Source organism: Myxocyprinus asiaticus, chromosome 11 (assembly GCF_019703515.2).
Source record: "Myxocyprinus asiaticus isolate MX2 ecotype Aquarium Trade chromosome 11, UBuf_Myxa_2, whole genome shotgun sequence".
NCBI lineage: Eukaryota > Metazoa > Chordata > Actinopteri > Cypriniformes > Catostomidae > Myxocyprinus > Myxocyprinus asiaticus.
Genome location: NC_059354.1, coordinates 21,089,300 through 21,111,758, shown reverse-complemented (window position 1 = coordinate 21,111,758; position 22,459 = coordinate 21,089,300). Strand labels below are relative to the sequence as shown.

At 38.5% G+C, this 22,459-nt stretch overlaps 1 protein-coding gene across 2 annotated transcripts in view; it reads left to right on the top strand.

The window, feature by feature from the left end:
• Positions 1 to 22,459, top strand: part of LOC127447864 (immunoglobulin superfamily member 3-like) — a 252,587-nt gene that overhangs the window by 174,860 nt on the left and 55,268 nt on the right. For both annotated transcript variants that reach the window (XM_051710014.1, XM_051710013.1), the window contains exon 5: positions 6,410 to 6,817. In XM_051710014.1, the coding sequence (XP_051565974.1) occupies positions 6,410 to 6,817 (408 nt within the window). The remainder of the gene's footprint in view (positions 1 to 6,409; positions 6,818 to 22,459) is intronic.

The following is a 22,459-nucleotide window of genomic DNA, read 5'->3' as shown; positions in this document are numbered from 1 at the left end:
CATTTATCTTCACGGTACATTTAAAATATATTTATGTATGTTTTGATTTTACTTGGTGAAATTATCATCAATCTCCTTGCCTCCTTTGACATGCTGTGGTGCCCCCCTAGGGAGGCTCGCCTCCCAGTTTGAAAACCTTGGTGTTAGAGTAAAACTTTCTTCCAAGCCATAGTAATGTCCAATTTGTGAGCAAGTTGTTTATTTGAGTTGGTTCTTTTCAATGTTTCAGTCCAACACAAGTCAGTCTGAATGATTTATCAAAAAAAAAATATATATATAGTATATTTTTTTTTTTTATCTAGTGAACTCAAATGACTGGAAAAGTCAAGGAAATTTATTGGTCAAAAAGTGATAATCCTGCTACCTTGATGTCCAACAGTCACTTGCTGTCAGCAATGGCCCTTTCAGATCATGTGCTTTCAGGGAAATCTTTCCCTCTCTCCTGGGGGATCTTCTTTTAAAGGGTTTGGAAGGATATCCTGCTGTTAAAGAAGCATTACATCATTAAAGAACCTTTACATACATTAAGTAACCTCAATTCCAGCCCTCAAAGTCTTTGAAAGAGGTAACGGACCATTTGAAAGATTCTTGAATGAGACACTTTATTAGTCTGTGCTTTTTTCCTTTGGGCCCACAGGAGACTGGCTACCATATTTGCAGGGTTAATAGGGAAGTTGATTGATAACTGCAGTCCAGTTGGATACAGCAAAGAGTTCAGCCCCTCTTTCACTTGCACACTCAGACTCACTCTCTTCTACTATAGATTTCACCAACTTTGTCTTTTAGACAATATACGATAGGAGTATTTACATATAAACATAAATTTGACAAATTACACCTGATGGAGAGCTCGGCTTTGGCTTGGCAATGGCATTACAAACAAAGTTGATAGGATTGAGATTAAGTATCAAGAGAAAGAAAAAAGACTGGACAGGTGAGGGAACATCCATACCCTGGCTAATCATTATGTAAACTCCTTATCTCAGCTCAGCATAAATTCAAGATATTTGATCTCCCTTTTTTGCTTTTGTTATGTATAAATTCAAAGCCTCTTGTGTTCATTGTGTTCACTGGCCCATTAGTGATTTTTTTTTTTTTTCTCAAGAAGTTCTGCCATGCTGGGCTACAGCCTCTTTCTGAAGGAGACTAGCATGACCCATGGGAAGGGCGCAGATCGTGTCTTTAAAGTCCTTTTTATTTTTGTGATCACACACTGCCTCTATAAGGATACTCTGTTCTCTGGAGATGTCTGCAAAGGCTTGATCTGCACTCGTACTTGCAAGATCTCTCAGGCTCTAGAACTCTTGATCAGGAAGCTAAGCAAATTCCTGCTGGTCTCAGGCAATGGCTGCTGCTGAATGCAACTGTTTTAGCAATTAACATGGATTCCTTTCAAGACAAAACTACTGTGAGCTTTGATTTGGTTAAGCAATGGTATGTCCTTCTGTAGAACTTGATTAAAAAAGAAAATCATTATTATATGTGGAATAGAGCCTGTCAGTTGTGACATCAATTTACAACATGATCACTAAGGAAATAGGTATGCTGCTTACGAAAGTTCACGTACATTGAAATTGACCCCATTCTGCTGAATTACTGACAAACACCATCCCCCTTTACACATGTTTTACCAATTCAAATGTGAAACACATTTACCTCTAGTACTACCTCCAAAAAAAGTGGTCCAGATCACATGGGAACCAGGAAGAAATTATGTAATTTCAAACGGAGGTTGCATTTTTGCTCTAAAATTAAATTTTTACTCCACTGATGGATAGGTTTAGGTTTGGGGTTTGGGTAAGTGAGTGGGATTATTAAAATATTCATTCCTTTTGACTGTATTACATAATTTACTAAGAATTCAACTCAATTTGGCGCTACCATGTGGTCATTTCACAGCTATATTGAGTCGTCATTTTTATTTATATAGCACTTTTAATTGATAAAAATGAAAATGAAAACCTGATTAACTATTTCATTTTTAAAAAGTGTCTGCAAAATATGCCAATATTAAAAATAAAATGCAATTATTTGATTTTCATTTTAATTTTCACTATAACAATGCATCATCCCTGTCAAATAGAATTTTTTATAAAACTGATGATTTGACATTTCATTTTCACTACAATCTTGAGGCAAGACTGCCAATTTTCCAATGAAAAGGCAAATGTGAATAAGAAATTGCAAATATTTTTTTTACAAAGCTTTTTTCTTAATGTTCATGCAATAATAGTGACAGAATTAAAATTCAAATGCAAAGTTCAGTTTTAATTTTATTTTCAATTTTATCTTTTATTTTTCAATTTCAATTTTCATTTTCACGTTTCAACATGTAAATTCTGTTAATGAGTGAGTGGTGCTCTAGAGAGGATACTTTAATACAGTGCTTCTCACACTAGGGGGCGCAGAGAAGTTGCAAGGGATATGTTAATTGTATGTGTCCTTCCGTGACAGTGAATCGAGAGAAAAGCCGAGAATCCACGAAACAGCGCTTTTCGGGTTGCAAAAGTTATGATATCAAGTTCACATTTATAAATACCAAGCATTACAGAAAAATGCAGTACTGATTTTTATTTCATCAGTCAGCTGAATAAGTGAACATAGCATTGGAATCACACTTGTAAATAAATGCATCATGCTTGCAGCAGGCTTTATTTTGCAGATGTTACAGGTAAAATAAACAAATTAATCCAGTCTAATTAGATTGTTTCCCACCACAGCAAAATAAAACCCCAATATCCCCAATATCAGAGTATCAACATTAAAGAAGGCATATATGAGTGAATTTATTGGCATAAGAGCAAGCTTAATAAGTTATAAGTACTGTTTTTCCTAACACAGCGAAATGAAAATGAAACATTTGATCTGATTGGATCTGGCATACGGCATAATTATAAGCATTCCACACCGACAATGTCATGCCTTGATACAGTAGTGAGAGAGAGTCTCAAAGTCATGGAAAGTGTCTGATGAATTTATTTTCACCAAAGTCAGTGCCGTCTAGTTTCGATTGGGATGCTTATTGATATAGGCTAAATATGGATGTAATTATGAAAAAACTTGGAGGAAACTTGGAGGAACTCAGAATGAGAATGAGCTTTATTGCCAAGGACGCTCTGTACTTTCATGTATGTCTGCACTGCATGGAGACCTTTCCGATCTGTTTTGACATAGTTTGATAGTATGATACTCATGTGTAAGGCTGGACACAGGCATGATGTGTGTATTAATTAAGTTAAGTATTGATAGGGAATTCTGAGTTCCGCTCAGGGATAACACGGCTCGTACATCCTGGTCTAAGATCAGTTTTCCCACAACAAATTCAAGCCTTAATTACTTGTGAGAACAGAAAATCTGACTGAAGATCAGTGGCTGAAAATGAAAATGAAACATTTGATCTGATTGGATCTGGCATATGGCATAAGCGTTCTGCACCAACAATGTCAATGTCACAACTCTTGCGAGCTGAAAAGCGCTGTATCGTGGATTCTCGCTTTTCTCTCGATTCACTGTCATGGAAGGACATATTAAATGAACATCTTCTTTGCAACTTCTCTGCATCTCCTATTGTGAGAAGGACTGTATTAAAGTATCCTCTCTTGAGCACCGCCCACTCATCGCCCAAGCACTGAAAGTGCGGAGATCCTATTGTTCTTTTAAGGATTATTTGGGCCCAAGCACTGAAAGCACTGAAAGATTCTTCTTCTTTCAAGGTTTTCAGTACTTTTTGTGTACTTAACATGTGTGAAAACTCTTGAAAGTTTGCACACACATCAGCCATTAGGGCTGGGCAAAGTTGCTGGGGGGAGGCATGCAGAGTGTGCTCTGTAGCACCACCTAGAAGATGGGCATGTTTGGGGGGCTTTGTTGCACATCCCTTTTGAGCTACAGTCACCAAACTTTGTACATATATAGATCTCATCAAGCTGGACAACTTTTGCGCTGACAGTCATAAGCTTTGCCCAACAGGAAGTCAGCAATTTTGGATTGTTTGAAAAATGCATGCTCTGGAATTTGAAATACTCCTAGGGGATTCATGTTACAGGTACCAAATGTGGGCGACATCATGCCAACACATTGGTGATGCTAAATTGCGAACAGTGTTGCCATGGCAACACAATAAAGTAATGCCAAAAAATGGGAAACAGGAAGTGTCTTGTATCTTCTGCGTGCATCGTGTGATTTACATCAAAATTGAGCTGTATGTTTGTGTGGAACTTTTAACAGACTTTGAAATATTCATCTTATGTTTACCTGAATTGCTTCCATTTTTTATGTCAAGACAGTGCAGATTTAAAATTCTGAAGGGATTCTTGATATCTTAAATAGTGTTGCCATGGCAATGCATTAAATGTAATTAATCCTTTTTATGTATATTCCTATGTTTCTGATGTACTTGGCATGCTTGAATTTTCATGATATTTTACACACACATCAGAATTGTCGGCCATTAGGCCTGGGAAAAAGTTAACACATGGGCGTGGCTGGGGAGCTCTGTAGCAACACCTTTTGTAAAAAGTGGTGGGGTCAGTTTCTTCTAGTCACCAATATTGCTACATATATTGTTCTCATCAAGCTGGACAACGTTCAAAATTACAGTCATTAGCTCCGCCCAACAGGAAGTCGGCCATTTTGGATTGAATGTGCATTTTTTTTAATTGCAGGCCCTGATCTTTTGAATACTCCTCTTAGGGGATTAATGTGACTGTCACCAAATGTAGGCAACCTTATGCCAAGACATTGAAGATGCTAAATTGTGAACAGATTTTTGATATATCAAACGGTGTTGCCATGGCAAGGCAATAAATTAATGGGAAAAGTGGGAAAAGGAAGTGTTCATATTTTCTACATGTATTGTGTAATTTAAATCATATTGGTGCTGTCTGTTTGTTCATGGGGGCTGATCGTATTGATGTGGCTATTGTGTGTCAAGGCCATAGCACCAGCAACTGACAACAGGAAGTGTGACACTTTGTGTGACTTTGAAATAGTCCTCTTATATTTACACTCTCAAATGCATGTGCCTACCATACTTTGTTTTCGTAGAACCACCAGGTGGCAATGGTGCCTTAGTGCTTGGGCCCATCATTGCTGCTTTTAGCTATATTTAACATAGAATTTGTTGAATGTTGAAATGTGAAAAAAAAAATTTGAAATTGAAAAATAACATAAGAGACCAATTTGGAATGCTCAGCATAGCTCTGCGCATCATTCAAATAGCACTCTTCATGCGCTGTGCACAAGACACTCTATTCGCAACTGATTTCAATTCTAATGAGCCTAAATATGCACGGCACACACAAAATTTGGGTAAAATTGTCAGTTTTGTGTCATATTAAACTGCCATTTATCTATACTTTTCAGTGTTGAATGGATTTTAAGTATATTTATAATCCAATTTCTCTCACTTCATCTACCATCTTGGATTTATTTTCCGCCGAGCTCATCACTATGCATTCTGGGATCGCCTCTACCCAGGGAAGGATACATACGATGCTACCTTAAAATTTGTCCAAAACGAGATGTCTTAAGAGGCAGCATAATTAAGATACCTACCATTTGGAACAGCTTCGCTTCGGGAGAGCGCCTATGATGTCTTAAAATGCTGCCTCTGGAGGATGCTCACTAGGTTTTGTAAGAGACCCATTATTTGTATTTTGACCCTCAGTGAGCAAGCCAAAAACGAATGTGGCGAGGAACAAAAAAAACTGTGTAGATGTTGGTTAATGGAGAAAAATAATCTTGGGAGAATTAAGGCTCACATTGCTTTTAGACTTGGCCGCTAGGGGCAGTGGTTTTCACAGACAGATTTCAGCAGCAGAACTTTTGATGTCCTGTTTCCAAATTCACAGTGTGATCAGTTCTCAGTTTGTTGGCCAGCCCAGAAGGCTACTTCATCATGGCTTCGCTTGGGAATTTCTAATGGGTTTTCAGAATAGCTTTCCATTTATGAGTAAAATAAGTTCTGTGCTTAACATTAATTTCCCATTTTGTAAATTAACTTAAATTACACACAGTCATACCTCAAATGTGAATTTTGAAACAGAATTTTAAAAGCATTTGAAGGTTGCTAACAAGTTTCCACATAAGGAGTACAACACTTGTCCATTTATTTACAGGTAATTCGTCAAGCATGTAAACAGTTTATGTGCTTGACTAATAATGTGTAATTAATCAAAGGATTTGATGAATTAAAGGGTTTGCATGAGGATTTGTTTTAGAGTTCTGTTTCTTGTACAGTTTGTCATGGATGATGTTGCCTCCAACCCTTTAAAAGCTTGTTTATTCTTACAGGACAGGATGTTCAATGTAGTCTCAATATTCTCATGAACACCTGTGTCGTATCTCAGATTTTCATAGAATGACCTTTCATTTCCTTGTCTGTTTTTCTGTCCACTGTCTCTCATAGGGAGTAACATTACTGTATCGTTATCCAGTGAGTCTTCAGAGATTATGGAGGGAGAAACCATCAAGTTGACCTGCATCGTTAACAACACTCTGGGTCCCCTGTCAGTGAACTGGCAGTGGACAGATAAAGACGGGGCGGGTCCTGCGGTGGGCGTGGCTTCTGTAGACCGTGATGGCACAGTCACACCTGGGTCCACCTTTAGGGATCGCAGCAGCTATGGAGAGGTCCGGGTGGAGCGAGTAAGGCCCGACACATTCACCCTGTCCATGCAGAATGCTCTCCCCACAGATGACGGCCAGTTCAGCTGCAGCGCCATTGAGTGGTCACAGAGCGGAACAGCACCTGACTGGGTCTGGCAGCAGATTGGGGATGAAACTGCAATCAAGACCGTCACTGTAAAATCAGTTGGTAAGTCTACGTAAATGTATAAAAATCCCAGAGATAGCAGGCAACAGCGATGCTTAGGTATGTGAAAAGTACCTGTATTTGTTGTCAAGTTGATACTGAAATTAAAGTAATGATATGAAATGTTTTTCTACAGTATTACATAGTACTAAACATGAACTGAGTTCGGTACCCGTGTGCTGTCTGACTGACAGATGGCTGCTTTTATATGCTAACATGCATTTTTGCATGCTTGCTTTTTAAATAAAGGACTGTCTTCAATAGGATATTAGTTTTTGTTGGAGTATTAAAAATGGTATAGAGAATTGTGAATTTTTACTGGTAGCCTATTGGTATTGACTACTGAAATTTGGTAATGTGATAACTCTAGAAATGCTTTATTCCCACAAAGAGTCACATATCATGCATAGGCCTAATATTTTGCATTGTTGCAGTGTATTTTTAATGTCATCATCATAAATACTCTGCCTCATACACACACAAACACTTGAGCTCACACAGTGACAGGAACAGTCACTAAGCTCAGAGCATAGTAGGAGTAGAATTAGCATGTACAGTCTATGTAAAACTAACTTCTATCCACATGCAGTCAATAACCCACTAATGCTTGTGCTTACATAGCATCATGTATGTGTTTCCCAGTGGAACTACTGCTGTCATCTCTCCATCGTGATCAATATCTGTGACTTCCCATTCTGTTCTTTTTCTGTGGAATGAGCACACACACACATGCTGTTAAACTTGGAAGAGATGAAAGATTTATATCAAGTTGGCAGAGGAGCAGGCATTGGCAGATGCTGCAAAAGATACATCAGGTGTCATAGCATCAGTTCTTGATAGCATATCATATTTTTGATGTGGAGTCCTCCTACTTTAATGGTGAACTTATCTTTTTATTGTAAAACACTTCTCCTTTTCAAGTTTAATAAGCAGAATGTTAGCCTCAATCACCATTCACTTTTATTACAAAGCAATTGGTCACTAAATCTAACATTCTGCTTAACATCTCTTTTTGAGGTCCACAGAAGAAAGAAAGTACTACAGGTTTGGAACTACAGGAGTGCAAGTAAATGGTAGCAGAATTGTCATTTTTGGGTGAACGATCCCTTTAAGGTTAATTTATCTAATTTTCATGCATCCTGGTCATTGAAACTTCGACGAGATAATAAAGACGGGGCTCATTTGTTTTCTTATTTAATTATTTATTGCTTTGCTCTTCCTCTGCTACGACATTGATCAATTTACTTTCTACACTTTCAGGATTAGCTTTGTTGAAGCATTTAATCAGCTCTGCTCCAACTTCAAAAGTGCCAGTGTAAAGCTCTGCTTCACCTCTTAAGTATGAACTTGAGCAGGTGTGTGAAGGAGTCACTTTGTTCAAGTAGGATGTTCCCATGATCATGTGCTGTGTGTACTATGAACAATGTATGTACACATTTATAAGTGTGGGCATACAGTAGGATGTGTTGTCCTATTGGCCTGTCATCTGTTAAGCTTTAGCTGGTGTGTTGGTGGTGTTGAATAAAAATAGCACTGTTGTGTTTTACAACATTGAGTCCTGGTGACTGTGTGTGGATGAAGTATCAGAACTGGGTGCAAATCTGGGCCCAGTTTCTGGTGTTATTCTGTGGAGAGAGAGATAGTCTTAGCTCATTAGTGTCTGGCAGTGATGTGGGTGCTGACTGGCTGGAGGCCACCCTGTAGCACTGGAATCGTTTGGTTTGGTTACACATGACACCCAGAGGTGAGCCTAGAAAAACAGACAGCAATTCTACCACTTTTTTTTCTTCTTTGCGATGGCTAGGAAAGCAGTTAGAACTCTCAGCACATTAATTGGATGGCAGATAAATATACATGTTCTAGGTTTAATGGGATATCTGCTAGAATACACTATATGAGATGATTAGGTTTCTTTTGAGTATTTTTTTTTTATTTATTCAAACCATCAAAAGTTGGCAGACAGGGCAATAAAGGACTTGGTGAATTGGTAATTCCTTATATAGCTGTGTTTGAGAGTGTGGACCATTGTATTGTCTTGCAGTGCTTAATGCATACTCAACAATGGGTCTATAGAGATCATTGCTGTACAGGACACCCCTACAGTCCTTGTGGTACAAGTATGTGGTCCCAGGGCCGGTCAACCCATTAACGGACATAGGCGACCGCTTAGGCGTCATCGCTTTGAGGGAGCCGATCAACCGAGCCAATTTCAGCATGTGTCCAACCTGTGTTGAAGAAAATGCACCCTGTGTATTCTGATAACGTGTTGTAAAAGCTTAAAAGTACAAAAAATTACCAAGCAAATGCCATGTTAATTGGACATGTTCCTTGGAGTAATCTTCCAAATAAATACCATGATATATTATAAAAAATACTAAGGTTTTACCATATTGTACCATCATGTACCATGATACTGCCACAGCAGGTTCTTGAGAAAGGTAACTTTGATAAACTTCATCTTGTGCTGTGTAATGTGAAAAGGTGTAAAATAAATAAATTAAAAATAAATTAAAATAAATAAATAAAAAAAATGTAGCCAAGTCAACATTATTTATAGAGCACATTTAAAAACAACAGAAGTTGACCCAAAGTGCTTTACAGATCAAACAAACAAAATGACAGAGTGATATAAAAACAAATTGATTTAAAGTTAAATATAAAACATAATAAAATAAATAAAAACATTTAAATACAACATCATGTTTGTATCCATTTCAAACTATTCAGTGATCTATTCAAAAGCTACAGAATAAAGATATGTTTTTAAAGAAGATTTAAAAATGGCTAATGATGAAGCTGACCTCACATGGAAAGGAAGACTATTCCATAGATTTGGACCTATCACAGAAAAGGCACAATAACCCTTAGATCTATAGCGGCAACAAGGAACCCTCAATAGAAGTTGATCAGAAGACCTGAGCACTCTGGTGGGGGAGTAAGGGTGTAGAACAGGGGTGTCAAACTCAGTTCTTGGAGGGCCGCAACCCTGCAGAGTTTAGTTCCAGCCCTGCTCTAAAATGCCTCCTTGTAATCTTCAAGCACTCCTGAAGACCTTTATTAGCTGCTTCAGGTGTGTTTAATTAAGGTTGGAGCTAAACTCTGCTGGACTGTGGCCCCCCAGGAACCGAGTTTGACACCCCTGGTGTAGAAGGTCACTGATATATTGGGGCGTCAGACCAGATAGTGCCTTTTAGACAAAAATATGAATTTTAAAATCAATCCTGAATTTCACAGGATGCCAGTGTAGAGACGCTAAAACTGGGGAAATGTTATCCCTCTTTCTTGACCCTGTTAAAAGTCTAGCTGCTGCGTTTTGAACTAGCTGTAGGCGGGATAACGCAGTTTGGGACAGACCAATGTACAATGAGTTACAATAGTCTAGCCTTGATGTATTGAGTGGATCACAATTTCCAAGTCTTTATGGGAAAGAAAATGTTTTATTTTGCAATAGATCTCAGGTGCAAAAAGCTACCCTGGACAACAGCACTGATCTGCTTATTAAAAAGTAACGAGGAGTCTAAAATCACTCCAAGACTCCTCACATAATCTCGTACATTCGACGACAACCAGGCCAGGTAAGGAGGACATGGAGGAACCTAAAATCAGAACTTCGGTTTTGCTTTCATTTAATTGTAAGAAATTGTTTGCCAGCCAATGTTTAATATCTTTGAAGCAATTTAGGGCATTCTCAGATGAACAATTCTTGTCTACACTCACTGGGAAATAAAATTGGGAATCATCAGCATAACAGTGATACAATATGCTATACTTCTTAAAAATAGAGCTCAGAGGAAGCATATACAGGGAAAATAACAAGGGTCCTAAAATCGACCCTTGAGGGACACCACACTGTAATTGAACCGACGTAGAAGAAAAATTACCTAAATTTACAGAGAATGTCCTTTCTTTTAGATAGGAGGAAAACCACTGAAGGGCCATACCCTGGATGCCAACCATACATTCTAGACGATTGAGAAGAATATTATGGTTGATAGTGTCTAACGTGGCACTGAGATCTAATAAAACTAAGACGACAGGTGAACCTGAATCCATGGAGAGTAAAATATCATTAGTGACCTTCAACAATGCAGATTCAGTGCTGTGCAAGTGTCGGAAACCAGACTGAAATGTATCTAAAATGTTAAATGTGGAGTAGAGCTGCGAATAAACAACTCTCCAAAATCTTGGAAATAAAAGGCAGTTTGGAAATTGGTCTGTAATCGTTGTGTATTGCCGGATCCAAAAAAAGTTTTTTTTAACAAAGGATGTAGAATTGCATGTTTAAAACTACTTGGAAAACTCCACTTGCTAATGAGCTGTTTATTATAGCTGTCACACTGGAACTGATAGTCATGAAAACTTCTTTAAGAAGGCATGGAGAAAGAATATCCAGCTTGTAACTGGAACACTTCTGTGGCAGCGGGGGCGTGGGCGAGCGTCTGCCCGGAGAGAGAGAAAGCGGTAAGGGTGCATACACCTGAGCCAGATTATGATTAACACCTGTTTCTAGTTGCAGTGAGCTTGGGGGAGCGGTATAAAAGGACCACGCCACCGAAAAGAAGGGGAGAGAGAGAGAGCCAGAGATATAGAATCCTGCTGAGTAGTTGATGTGTTAATGTGAAGCTTAAGAGTTAATGTGAAGCTGTTGAGTTATTGTGAAGCTGTAAGCTCAGAAAGTTGACAGTTTAAAAAGTCTTACCTGAGACTGAAGAAACCCGGTTCCCTGTGTCCTCCTTCCCTCCCTGTGTGAAGTTTTGCTTCATCTGATTACGTCTGCTAACTGTGCTGATAAAACTGGTTCAAAGTGAGTCAGGGAGCTGGACGTGGAAGGAATTAGTGGTTGATCAAATTGTGTAGGTACAATTGCACCTTTAATCTGCTCAATTTTGTGAGTAAAGAAGTTTAAAAATGTGTGGTGTCTAGAAAGGCATTTTTAGTTGGGTTTAAAACAGAATCAATTGTTTAGAAAATACTTTTGGTCAATTTGTGTTATCAGAGATTAATGTAGAGAAAAACTTAGCTTTCACTTCCTTTACAACTCTCTGATAGTTAGTTAAACACTCTTTTATAATGTCATAAGAGAACTGAAGCTTGTCTCGTTTCTACTTGCGCTCTGCTTTTCTGCATTCTTGTCTGAGAGCGCGGGTGGCGTCATTTAACCAAGGCTGTGAAACACCCTTAAATCTCCTTGGCTTGAGCGGAGTGACATTATCAAGTGTAAAAGTACAAGATTTATTAAAAGCTTCAACCAATGATTCAGTGTCGAGTCCAGCTAAGACGTCATCTGTGAAATGAGTTAGACAAAAATTCTGAAAAAAGATTGGTAGTAGACAAATGGACCGGGACGTTGAATGGACCGGGAGTGACGTAAGGGCTGAGAAAAAGTAGGCAGAGGACAAGTAGATACAGACCCAACCATTATTGAATAATGTTCAGAAATGCCAATATCTAAGGTCTCTAATTTGGATACAGAAAGACCATAAGATAACACCAGATCTAATGTATGACCCATATTGTGAGTAGGACCAGTGACGTGTCGTACAAAATTTAGGGAGATAAATTAATTTACCGGAGGTTTTGATGGACAGCTTACATGAATATTAAAATCCCCAAGAATCAGGAGTATATCACCACGAGACACCAGTCCAGATAGAAATTCCGAAAATTGTTGGATGCATTCCTTATTAAATCTGGGAGGTCTGTACACAAGTGCACAGAAAGCAGGCCCCAAGATGTCAATCTTTAATACCTCAAAATTGGAACACATGTCCATAGGTAGTGTTCTGCATTTAAAAGAAAACAGTGGCAACACCACCTCCTCACCCTGAAGTCTGTGGGAAATTTAAAAAGTCACAGCCTGGCCAGTTAGATCCCCCAGGGCCACTTGTTCACCAGGATTCAGCCAGGTCTCAGTGATGAATAAAAAGTCCAATGATCATGATATAAAAATGTCATTCAGAATAAAAGACTTGTTCGATATTGAATGTGCATTAATGAGGGCCATCTTAATAGTGGCGACATCTGTGTTTTGTGGTGAAATAAAAGATGTGCATTTCAGCAAGCTGAGATTATCAAAACTGACACCCCACTTCACTTCATTATCACCAGTTGGAGGGGAACGGTGTGAAAACCAGATGGCCAGTATGTGGTGGTTGTCAGAGGAATCAGTCGGTAATCTGCAGGGATGTCGGCGTGACCCTCAATGGACATACCGGGGGAGACGCGCAATTCCAAGAGCAGCGCAATAGTTATAAACTCCATCTGACAGGCGGGTCGAGGAATTCAAACGCCGTAAATCCAGAGATGAGTAGAATAAAACTATATCGGAAGAAAGATGATTGCATGAACTTGCAAACAAGCAGGGAGCTCTCCACTGAAACTGGCAAGGGCCAACAGCAAAACTCCAAAAGGCCAAGGTGGATAACAGAAGGAACAACATCCTCAATGCATCCACCAACGTGACACCACGCGCTCCAGCCCCACTGGACGTCGACGATGGACAGGGACTCAAGCAGCCTATTTAAGACTGCACGTAGCAGTCCCGGCAAAGACCATCGGTGAGTGGAGTGGTGTTTATTTCCTTTTGAGGTAATCCAGTCAGATGTGAGGTGTAGTAGATTTCAAACAAACTAAAAAGTCAATAGTCCATAAGATTGGCCATAAAAGAGAAGTATAAAACTCGATTTCCTGAGGTCGCTCATACAAAAGACAACTAAAACAAAAGCATCTAAAAACATTGAAAAGAACCCAGAGAGCAGCGGCAGACCAACACGCCAGTGTTCACTCTACCAGCGTTCACTCTTAGTCCATAGTTTCATTAATGCTACACAATATATGTAGCTACTAAAGAAAATGTTCAAATGATGCTCCTAAAATCACCAGAAATTAATGCCTTGGTGCTATTTTTGTGAAAGAAAAAAAAACAAACTCCCGGGGGAGCATGTCCCCAGACCCCCCCTCTCCCACCCCGCACAACATACTTGATGGGCTCCAGACTCCCCAGTAATGATGAAAGCCTACAAGTACTCAAGAAGCAATAACATGCAATTGCATATTTATTCCCAACATTGTTATAAATCATGTTTGACTAGTTTGAGTTTATACCCATTGGTGCTGTATTTCATTATGTGTTAATTCGTACTCTTTTTTTTGTGTGTGTGTGTGTAAAAATTAATACATAGCTCTCTAATAATTTTTATCAGGCAGGGGGTGGGTGGTTGACTGAAGGGTCTCGCCAAGGTTGCCAAATGAGGTAGGACTGGCACTGTGTGGTTCCCTCATAATTTTGCTTAAAAATGGGTATCTAGAAGTAACCTTTGCTAGGTCAACTGCATTTTTGTTATGCAATGTCAGGAATTTAAAGCTAAATTCTACAATCTTTGCTGTGGAGTTGCTTCACTGTCTTTCATGTAACTTTTTAATGTTTACAGTTTAAATCTCCAGTCTTCATTAGAGACATGCCGTGGCAGTAGCTTTTTGCATAAAGTGGCATGGTACACCTGTGGGAATGTTTTGAATCTGAATTAATAGACCTCTGTGTACAACAATAGATATTTATACATGAATTCAAATCTGTGGAATAACTATGGAATTGATTTAAATTTGGTGAAATGTGCTAAAACAGAGCTGAGAGTGTACTAAATGCACTCTTATTGATAGCTGAAAACATTAATCATATTAGCCTGAATTTTTTATAAAGTGAACACGCAAGTGATTATGGGTTCTGTAGAACTCTGGTGCTACAAACTTTCATGCCCATCACAATGTCACTGCTTGTGGAATGGGCCTTGTCTCATGGTTCACAGGGGGCCCCACAGATTTGCAGTGCCAGTGAAAGTAATCATCCCAACATTTGCATTCATTTTCTTATCTGTCTGGTTGTGCCTGGACAAAGCTCTGGACATCACATGTGTTGTGTTGTCAGCGCATGCTGCTCATCCACACACTTTCTGAAGGACAGTAATTGTTCCTGTGACTTTTGACCTGACTGTGTAAGACTTTTAAACGTGCACTTTATAAAACTGTTACTACATAAGTACACAATATTTAACTAAGAAAATTCAGTAAATGATACCCCTCCACTAAAAAGTGTAGTCCTTGTCATTTAAACTAAGATGAATATATTTGTTAATATTTTATGATTTCAAAGTTTATTTAATATAATCTTAAAGAGAGAAAACAAAAACAACTGCCTCATTTACCAATGCAAAGTTAAACTTGTGGTAATAACATAATATTCATAAATTAAGCCTCTTCTAAACATTCCAAGAGAGGTCCATATTTGGCTTGATATCAGTGCCTTCTACAATTATTGACACACTAGGTAAATATGAGCAAAACTGGTTGTAGATTAATATATATATATATATATATATATATATATATATATATATATATATATATATATATATATATATATATATATATATATATATATATATATATACATATATATATATTGTGTTTATTCTCTTGTTTTTTTTTTTTTTATTCAAAATATTCACAAAAATCTAATTTTTAATTGAAGTAAAATGATACATAATACATGTGAAATTAATTAAATATTGTTTCTTCAAAACATGTGTCACAGTTATTGGTGTCCCTAGAAATTGTTTTAAGTCTAATTTAAGTACATTACCATTCATATTGTACATTTTTAAGTTCACCTGAGTGATTAGGAACACTTAAGTGCTAAGCTATAACTTCCTGTTTTACAAGGGTGTAAATATGAGGTGACTCAAATTCCTATAATCACTATGGGAAAGACCTGAGAATACAGTAATGATGTGCAACAAAAGGTTGTGAAGCTGCACAAATTTAGGAAATGGCTATAAGAGCATAGTTCAGCAGTTGAAAATGCCAATTCAGGTACTGTAAAAAGATATAAACATGTTTTGGAGCTAGGGTTGCCCAAAAAAAAAAAGCCTTTGCTATCATCAAACAACAAACTCAAATACCTTCAATTTGCCAGACGTGCAAAAACCTTTGGGATGAGCTGAAGAAAAGCGTACACAAGCGTAGACTTAGAGATTCTGTTTAAAGGAGTGGTCTTAAATCACTTGCTATGTGCTCTCCGACCTCATTAGACATTATTAACCCTTGTGTTGTGTTCGTTTTGTGCTATCACATTTTGTTGGAGTTGGCAAAACCATTAAAAAGATGAGATGAGATGTGTTATATATCATAGGAAAGGTCTCAATTAGTAGAATGCTATGAGTGCAATTGTTTTACTCAGAGGCCAAACTGCAGTGAGTATTAGTGTATGAAATTCTCACAGACACACTTAAATTTAATAAACAGATGTCTTTTTGTCAAGTTTTTCCTTATTACTTCCTGAAAAATACATATAACATAGACAAAGACATATCGTAACTTACAGCAGAACATCCTGATTCAAATGAGTCCAAATGCAACATAATATTGTAAGTGTTCTTGAAATATTCCTCAGAGGGTGTACATGGGAAGACAATGCACAAGAGGGCGCTCAACACACGATGTGTATGATAGATAGATGGTCTTTATTGTCCCAGAGGGAAATTTGTTTTCACCAGTCTGCCCCACAAACACAAAACATACAGATACCCACATTACATCATATGACATAAACATAAATTCCCCTGCCCCAACCCATGTACATGCATACAAATGATCAGTGCTATTGAGTTAATTTGTACAGAGCAGCAATGGCTGATGGAACAAAACTTCTGCCAAAGCAAACTTGTTTCCATCTTAAAGTTCTGTATCTACGACTGGAGGGTAGCAGTGTAAAAAATTGATTCAGGGGGTGATCAGTGTCATTTGCTATTACTTTCGCAAGTCGTGCGGTGGCTCTGTCATTCATATCTGAAAGACTGGGAGTAGATAGGCTGATGATTTTGGAGGCAATATGTGTTATCTTAGTGAATTTGTTTTTGTTGGAAATGGTTAAAATTGTGAGGAAACAAGGGGAGCAGTGCAACAAGTTGGATTGAATTATGCTTTTATAAAGCAGCAGCAGAAGGTGGGGGGCAACAGACAGAGCTCTGAGTATGAGTATTACATAAAGTCTTTGTGTATGCTTTTGGATGGCAGTGATATGTTCATTGAAACCTAGTTTATTATCTGTGATGAGTCCAAGATATTTGAAACTGCTGATCTGTTCAACTGGCTGTCCGTGGATAATGGTGTAGTTCAGTCCAGGGTGGGATGTGTTTGATGCGTGAATGACCAGTTCTTTTGTTTTATCCACATTCAATTGGAGGTAGTTGTCAGAATACCACTATGTGAAGTGAGAGATTGAGTGTTGGTAGGCTGTAACAGAGTTCTTGTGTGTATTTGTATGTACGTGTGCGTGTGTGTGTGTGTGTGCAAACACACATCCACATATGTGCTCATCTAAAGTATTTCTATTCCATTTATTTCCAATGGCTGGTAATTTTTGAACGGGAACACAGAAAGTGTAACAAAGTGAAATAAAACCAATACAATTTTAAGAAAACTGTCCAATTTTTTTTGTGTTTTCAGATACCATTCAAGGAATTTTATTCCAATTGGATTAAGTAAATAAAACAAATAAAAAAATAGTGCTGTCAGCGTTAACGCATGTGTTTAATTTGAAATGTTTAACGCATTCATTTTTCTTAATCGCGATTAAGGCATGTACAGATTTGACATTAAATTCTGACATTTTATTCAGCTGTGTGAGTTATAAACACTGTTAGAGGGCGGGACCTTTGCGATGTGTTTAGTGGGGACATTACGCTCATATACACACTAAAAACAAACACAACAGCGAGTCCATGCCAATGATCAAGTGCTGGAGAAAGAACCTCTCATAAAACTAATGCTGAAGGGACTTAGCGGGACTTCACTGAAGTCCTTCACGTTAGTCATCATTTTACCACATAAACATGTCAATTCTTACAATCAGAGGTGGGTAGAGTAGCCAAAAACTGTACTCAAGTAAAAGTACAATTACTTAAAAAAAAAGAATTACTCAAGTAGAAGTACTAACATAAATAATTACTTGAGTAAGAGTAAGAAAGTATCCAATTAAAAGAGTACTCAAGTAGTGAGTAACTTGTTACTTTCACAAATGACATGATGGACATTAACTCCCCTATATTCCATTACATAATACACATGTATTACAGAATTATTATTTTATTTTTATTATTATTATTAGTAATGGAAATTCTGTCATCATTCTCCATGATGTTGTTCTAAACCCATATGACTTTCTTTCTTCCATGGAACACAATAAGGAGATATTAGACAGAATGTTTGCCTGAGTCACCATTTACTTTCAGTGAATGTTTTTTTTCTCCATATTTTGAAAGTGAATTGTGACTGAGACTGTCAGTCCCTAACATTCTGTCTAACATCTTTTGTGTTCCACAGAATACAGAAAGTCACACGGGTTTGGAACAACATGAGGGTAGGGAAATGATGACAGAATATGAAATTATGGCTGAGCTATTACTTTAAAGGAATAGTTCACCCAAAAATGAAAATTCTCTCATCATTTACTCACACTCATCCCATCCCAGATATGTGTGGCTGACTTCCTTACTTCTGCAGAACACAAATTATGATTTTTAGAAGAATACTTCAGCTCTGTAGGTCAGAACAATGTAAGTGAATGGGTGCCAAAATGTTGATGCTCCAAAAAGAACATAAAGGAATCATAAAAATAATGCATACGACTCCAGTAGTTAAATCCATATCTTCAGAAGCGATATGATAGATGTGGGTGAGAAACAGATCAATATTTAAGTGCTTTTTTTGCTAGAAATTCTTCTCCCAGCCCAGCAGGGGGCAATGTGCAAAGAATGTGAATCACCAAAAACACAAGGAGAAGAATGTGAATGTGATCTGTTTCTCATCCACACCTATCACATAGCTTCTGAAGATTTTTATTTAACCACTGGAGTCTTATGGATTACTTTTATGCTGACTTATGTGATTTCATTTTAACTTTAAAATGTTGGCACCCATTCACTTGCATTGTATGGACCAAAACAGCTGAGAAATTCTTATAAAAATCTTCATTTGTGTTTAGCAAAAAACACACGGGACTCTTATTTTTAAATATCTGTGCTCCCAGTTGTGAACACACTGATGTTTGATTCGCTGAGAAAGTGAATTTTATTTAAACTGCTAACCTGAGCTCCTGAGTTCAAACCCTCAGTTCTTTTTGGGTGATTCATGAAAAAGACCCGGTTCAAAAGAGTAATTTGGTCACGACTCTCTCGCGCTGGGTTTGTTGTTGCTTGCGGTGCAGTGAGCTTATCAGAAACAGAACGGGTGAAAAGCGGCACAAGACACACTAGTGCGCGCTCTAAAGATGTATTCAATAACTCACAAGATGATATCTGACGAAACCGCATATGAACGCACACAACCGGACTGTCGCCAGTGGTGACTAGATTTTTAATTATTATCACAATCAATCATTTAAGTCGCAGTCTGGAGCCCTGTGTAAGCATGATTCTTTCGAGATCTATGTGTCAAGATCACAATGTCACATGCAAAATCTTTCCTATGTGTCTCAGCCGCTTCTCTATCCATTTGTCTCTGTTTGATTATTCATTTAACTTTATTGTTCATCTGTCATCATCAATAGTTCTCCCACACCTTCAGACAGCCCACATTCAGATGCATATGCCCACCAATATTCCATGTTGGAGATATTTATTTATTTATTTATTTTTTTTCAGCATCTGAGCAAAAGTGAGTTCATCAAATGTAAATAACATTCATTAGACTGGATTTACTACTTTATTGCTCTCAGGAATATCCGTTTGCATGTGCTCAATAAATGGGGGATTATGGTTGTCACAATGCTAACATTTAAAATGTAGTCAGTGCCAATACCAGTGAAATTTCAAAACCAATTTCAATACCACAGCAAAAACTAATATGCAAATAAACACACTTTTTTATTTTAAAAGGTAAATATAAATGTAAATATGAGTGTATTAAATTATAATAAGGGCATGTACCCTTTAACTCTTAATTATACATTGCTTCAAATAGTTTCATTAAAGGAATAGTTCACCCAAAAATGAAAATTTGCTGATAATTTACTCACCCTCAGGCCATCCAAGATGTATCTGAGGTTCTTTCTTCATAAAAATAGAATTTAAGACTTTTAGGATTTCATTTCAGGCCTCCTCCTTTAAACAATGCAAGTGAATGTCCTCCTTTTTTTGATGGTCCAAAATGCATATTTAGGGTGCATCAGAATAATCCACACGACTCCAGTCGACAAATAAAGTTCTTCTGAATGCAAACGATTGATTATTTTGAGAAACAAAACAATACTTGTATACTTTTTAACTGCAAATGTTCGCTTCCGTACATCTCTCGTGAGAGGGATGACATAAGCTCATTTGTAAGGTCACGTGTCACGTGGAGGAGTCAGGAAGCGCGTCATTGTTTACATTGTTTGTTTTTTATTATTATTTGGAAATGATTTTTTATTTTATAGTTTTGAAATTGTTTTGGACTGTTTTGGTTTGTGAACAGCGCTTGGTCTGTGCTCTGTGCACGTTTCTATTGTAAACAATGACGCGCATCCTGCCTCCTCCTCCACGTGATGCGTGACCTTACCAATGAGCTTACATCATCCCTCTCATGAGTGCACATCACAGAGATGTACAGAAGTGAACATTTGTAGTTAAAACGTATATAAGTATTGTTTTGATGAAGAAAGAAACTCAGATACATCTTGGATGGCCTGAGGGTGAGTAAATTATCAGCAAATTTTCATTTTTGGGTGAGCTATTCCTTTAATTGTTCAAGTAAACAGTCAGTAATAAAGAACATAGAAATAAATTAGGAGTGTGTGTTAATACTGTTGTTTGATTCATATTAATGACATAATAAACAGCAATTGGTCTAATTAGTATACTTGTATAGTATTCTGCTTGTGGCTGCTTTCTGATGCCTGTACGATTGAGTTGGCTTACTACTGGTCACATTGCCCAAATTAGATCAAAATGAAACATAGCAGATCAGCTCTGCGAATCTCGAGCCAAATCTTAACTCTCAAACAGTACACGCTCCTGCTTGCCTTTCTCAGCCCAGTGATCATCTTAACTCAGGGAGCTCCGGACTCAAGATGGCACCGAGTATGGCTGCTGTGTTGCGAGCTCCGACACAACATAGTAGTGTTTTGTTTGTTTTGTTCACAATTCTTATGTTTTTTGTCTTGGATGTTGTCTGCCTTATTGTCTATGACAGACAAACACTTTTGGACACTGGTTCAGCAATTTCACACTGTAAACCGGACATCAAATTTCTCAATGCCGACCCGCTGTTTACAAACACGCAAGCGGAGCCCTTTGTCTGGGCAGCACGGCCGCGGAAACGCAACAGGAAAAGGGGAAACAGAGCCGGCGTTCTCATCAGAGTAAGACGCCGCCCCCGCTACCCACTATTCTACTGGCAAATGTTCAGTCTCTGGATAACAAGCTCTGTGAGCTGAAAGCGCGGATCTCTTTCCAACGAGATACAAGGGACTGCTGCATTATCTGCCTTACGGAAACTTGGATGTCTGCGGAGATTCCAGACTCAGCCATTGAACCCGCGGGGTCCTCTGTGCACCGAGCGGACAGAGCGAAAGACCTCTCAGGTAAAAGCAGAGGTGGTGGTGTATGTTTATGATCAACAAATCCTGGTGTGATCAGAGGAACGTACATTCTATCAAGTCTTTCTGCTCTCCTGATCTGGAATTTCTCATGCTTCTGTGTCGACCATTCTGGCTACCGAGGGAATTCACAGCGGTCATTATCACTGCTGTGTACATCCCGCCACAAACCGACACAGACCAGGCACTCAAGGAACTGTATGGGAGTATAAGTGAGCAGGAAACCGCACACCCTGAGGCCATGTTCATTGTGACCGGGGACTTTAATAAAGCCAGTTTAAAATCAGTCGCACCAAAATACCACCAGCACATTAGTTTCAACACACGAGGGGACCAGGTTTTGGACCATTGCTACTCTCCCTTCCGGGATGGCTACAAATCCCTCCACCGCCCACCATTTGGCAAATCGGACCACTCTTCCATTCTGCTTCTGCCCGCTTACAGGCAGAAACTGAAACAGGAAGCACCCACCCTCAGAACGATCCAGTGCTGGTCGGACCAATCAGATTCTACTCTACAAGACTGTTTTGATCACACGGACTGGGAGATGTTCCGGTCCGCCTCTGATGACGACATCGAGCTTTACGCTGATAGCGTAATGTGTTTCATCAAAAAGTGCGTGGAGGACGTGGATCCGACCAGAACAATACGGATCTATCCGAATCAGAAACCTTGGATAAATAACTATGTTTGCACTTAATGTGTGGACCTCCGCTTTTAATTCCGGGAACGCGGAGGAGCATAAACAAGCCAGTTATGCCCTCCGAAAAACTATCAGAACCGCAAAACGCCAGTACAGGAGCAAGATTGAAGGACAGTTTAACACCACCACCTCTAGAAGCATGTGTCAGGGAATTAACATCATCACGGACTTTAAAGGGAATAAAAACTCCGCCATGAACACCGCTGCCTCTCTCCCGGATGAGCTAAATACTTTTTATGCTCGTTTTGAGGGAAATAACACCGCCCCCGCGGAGAGAGCTCTCGAGGCTGAAGCTACAGAGGTTAGTTCA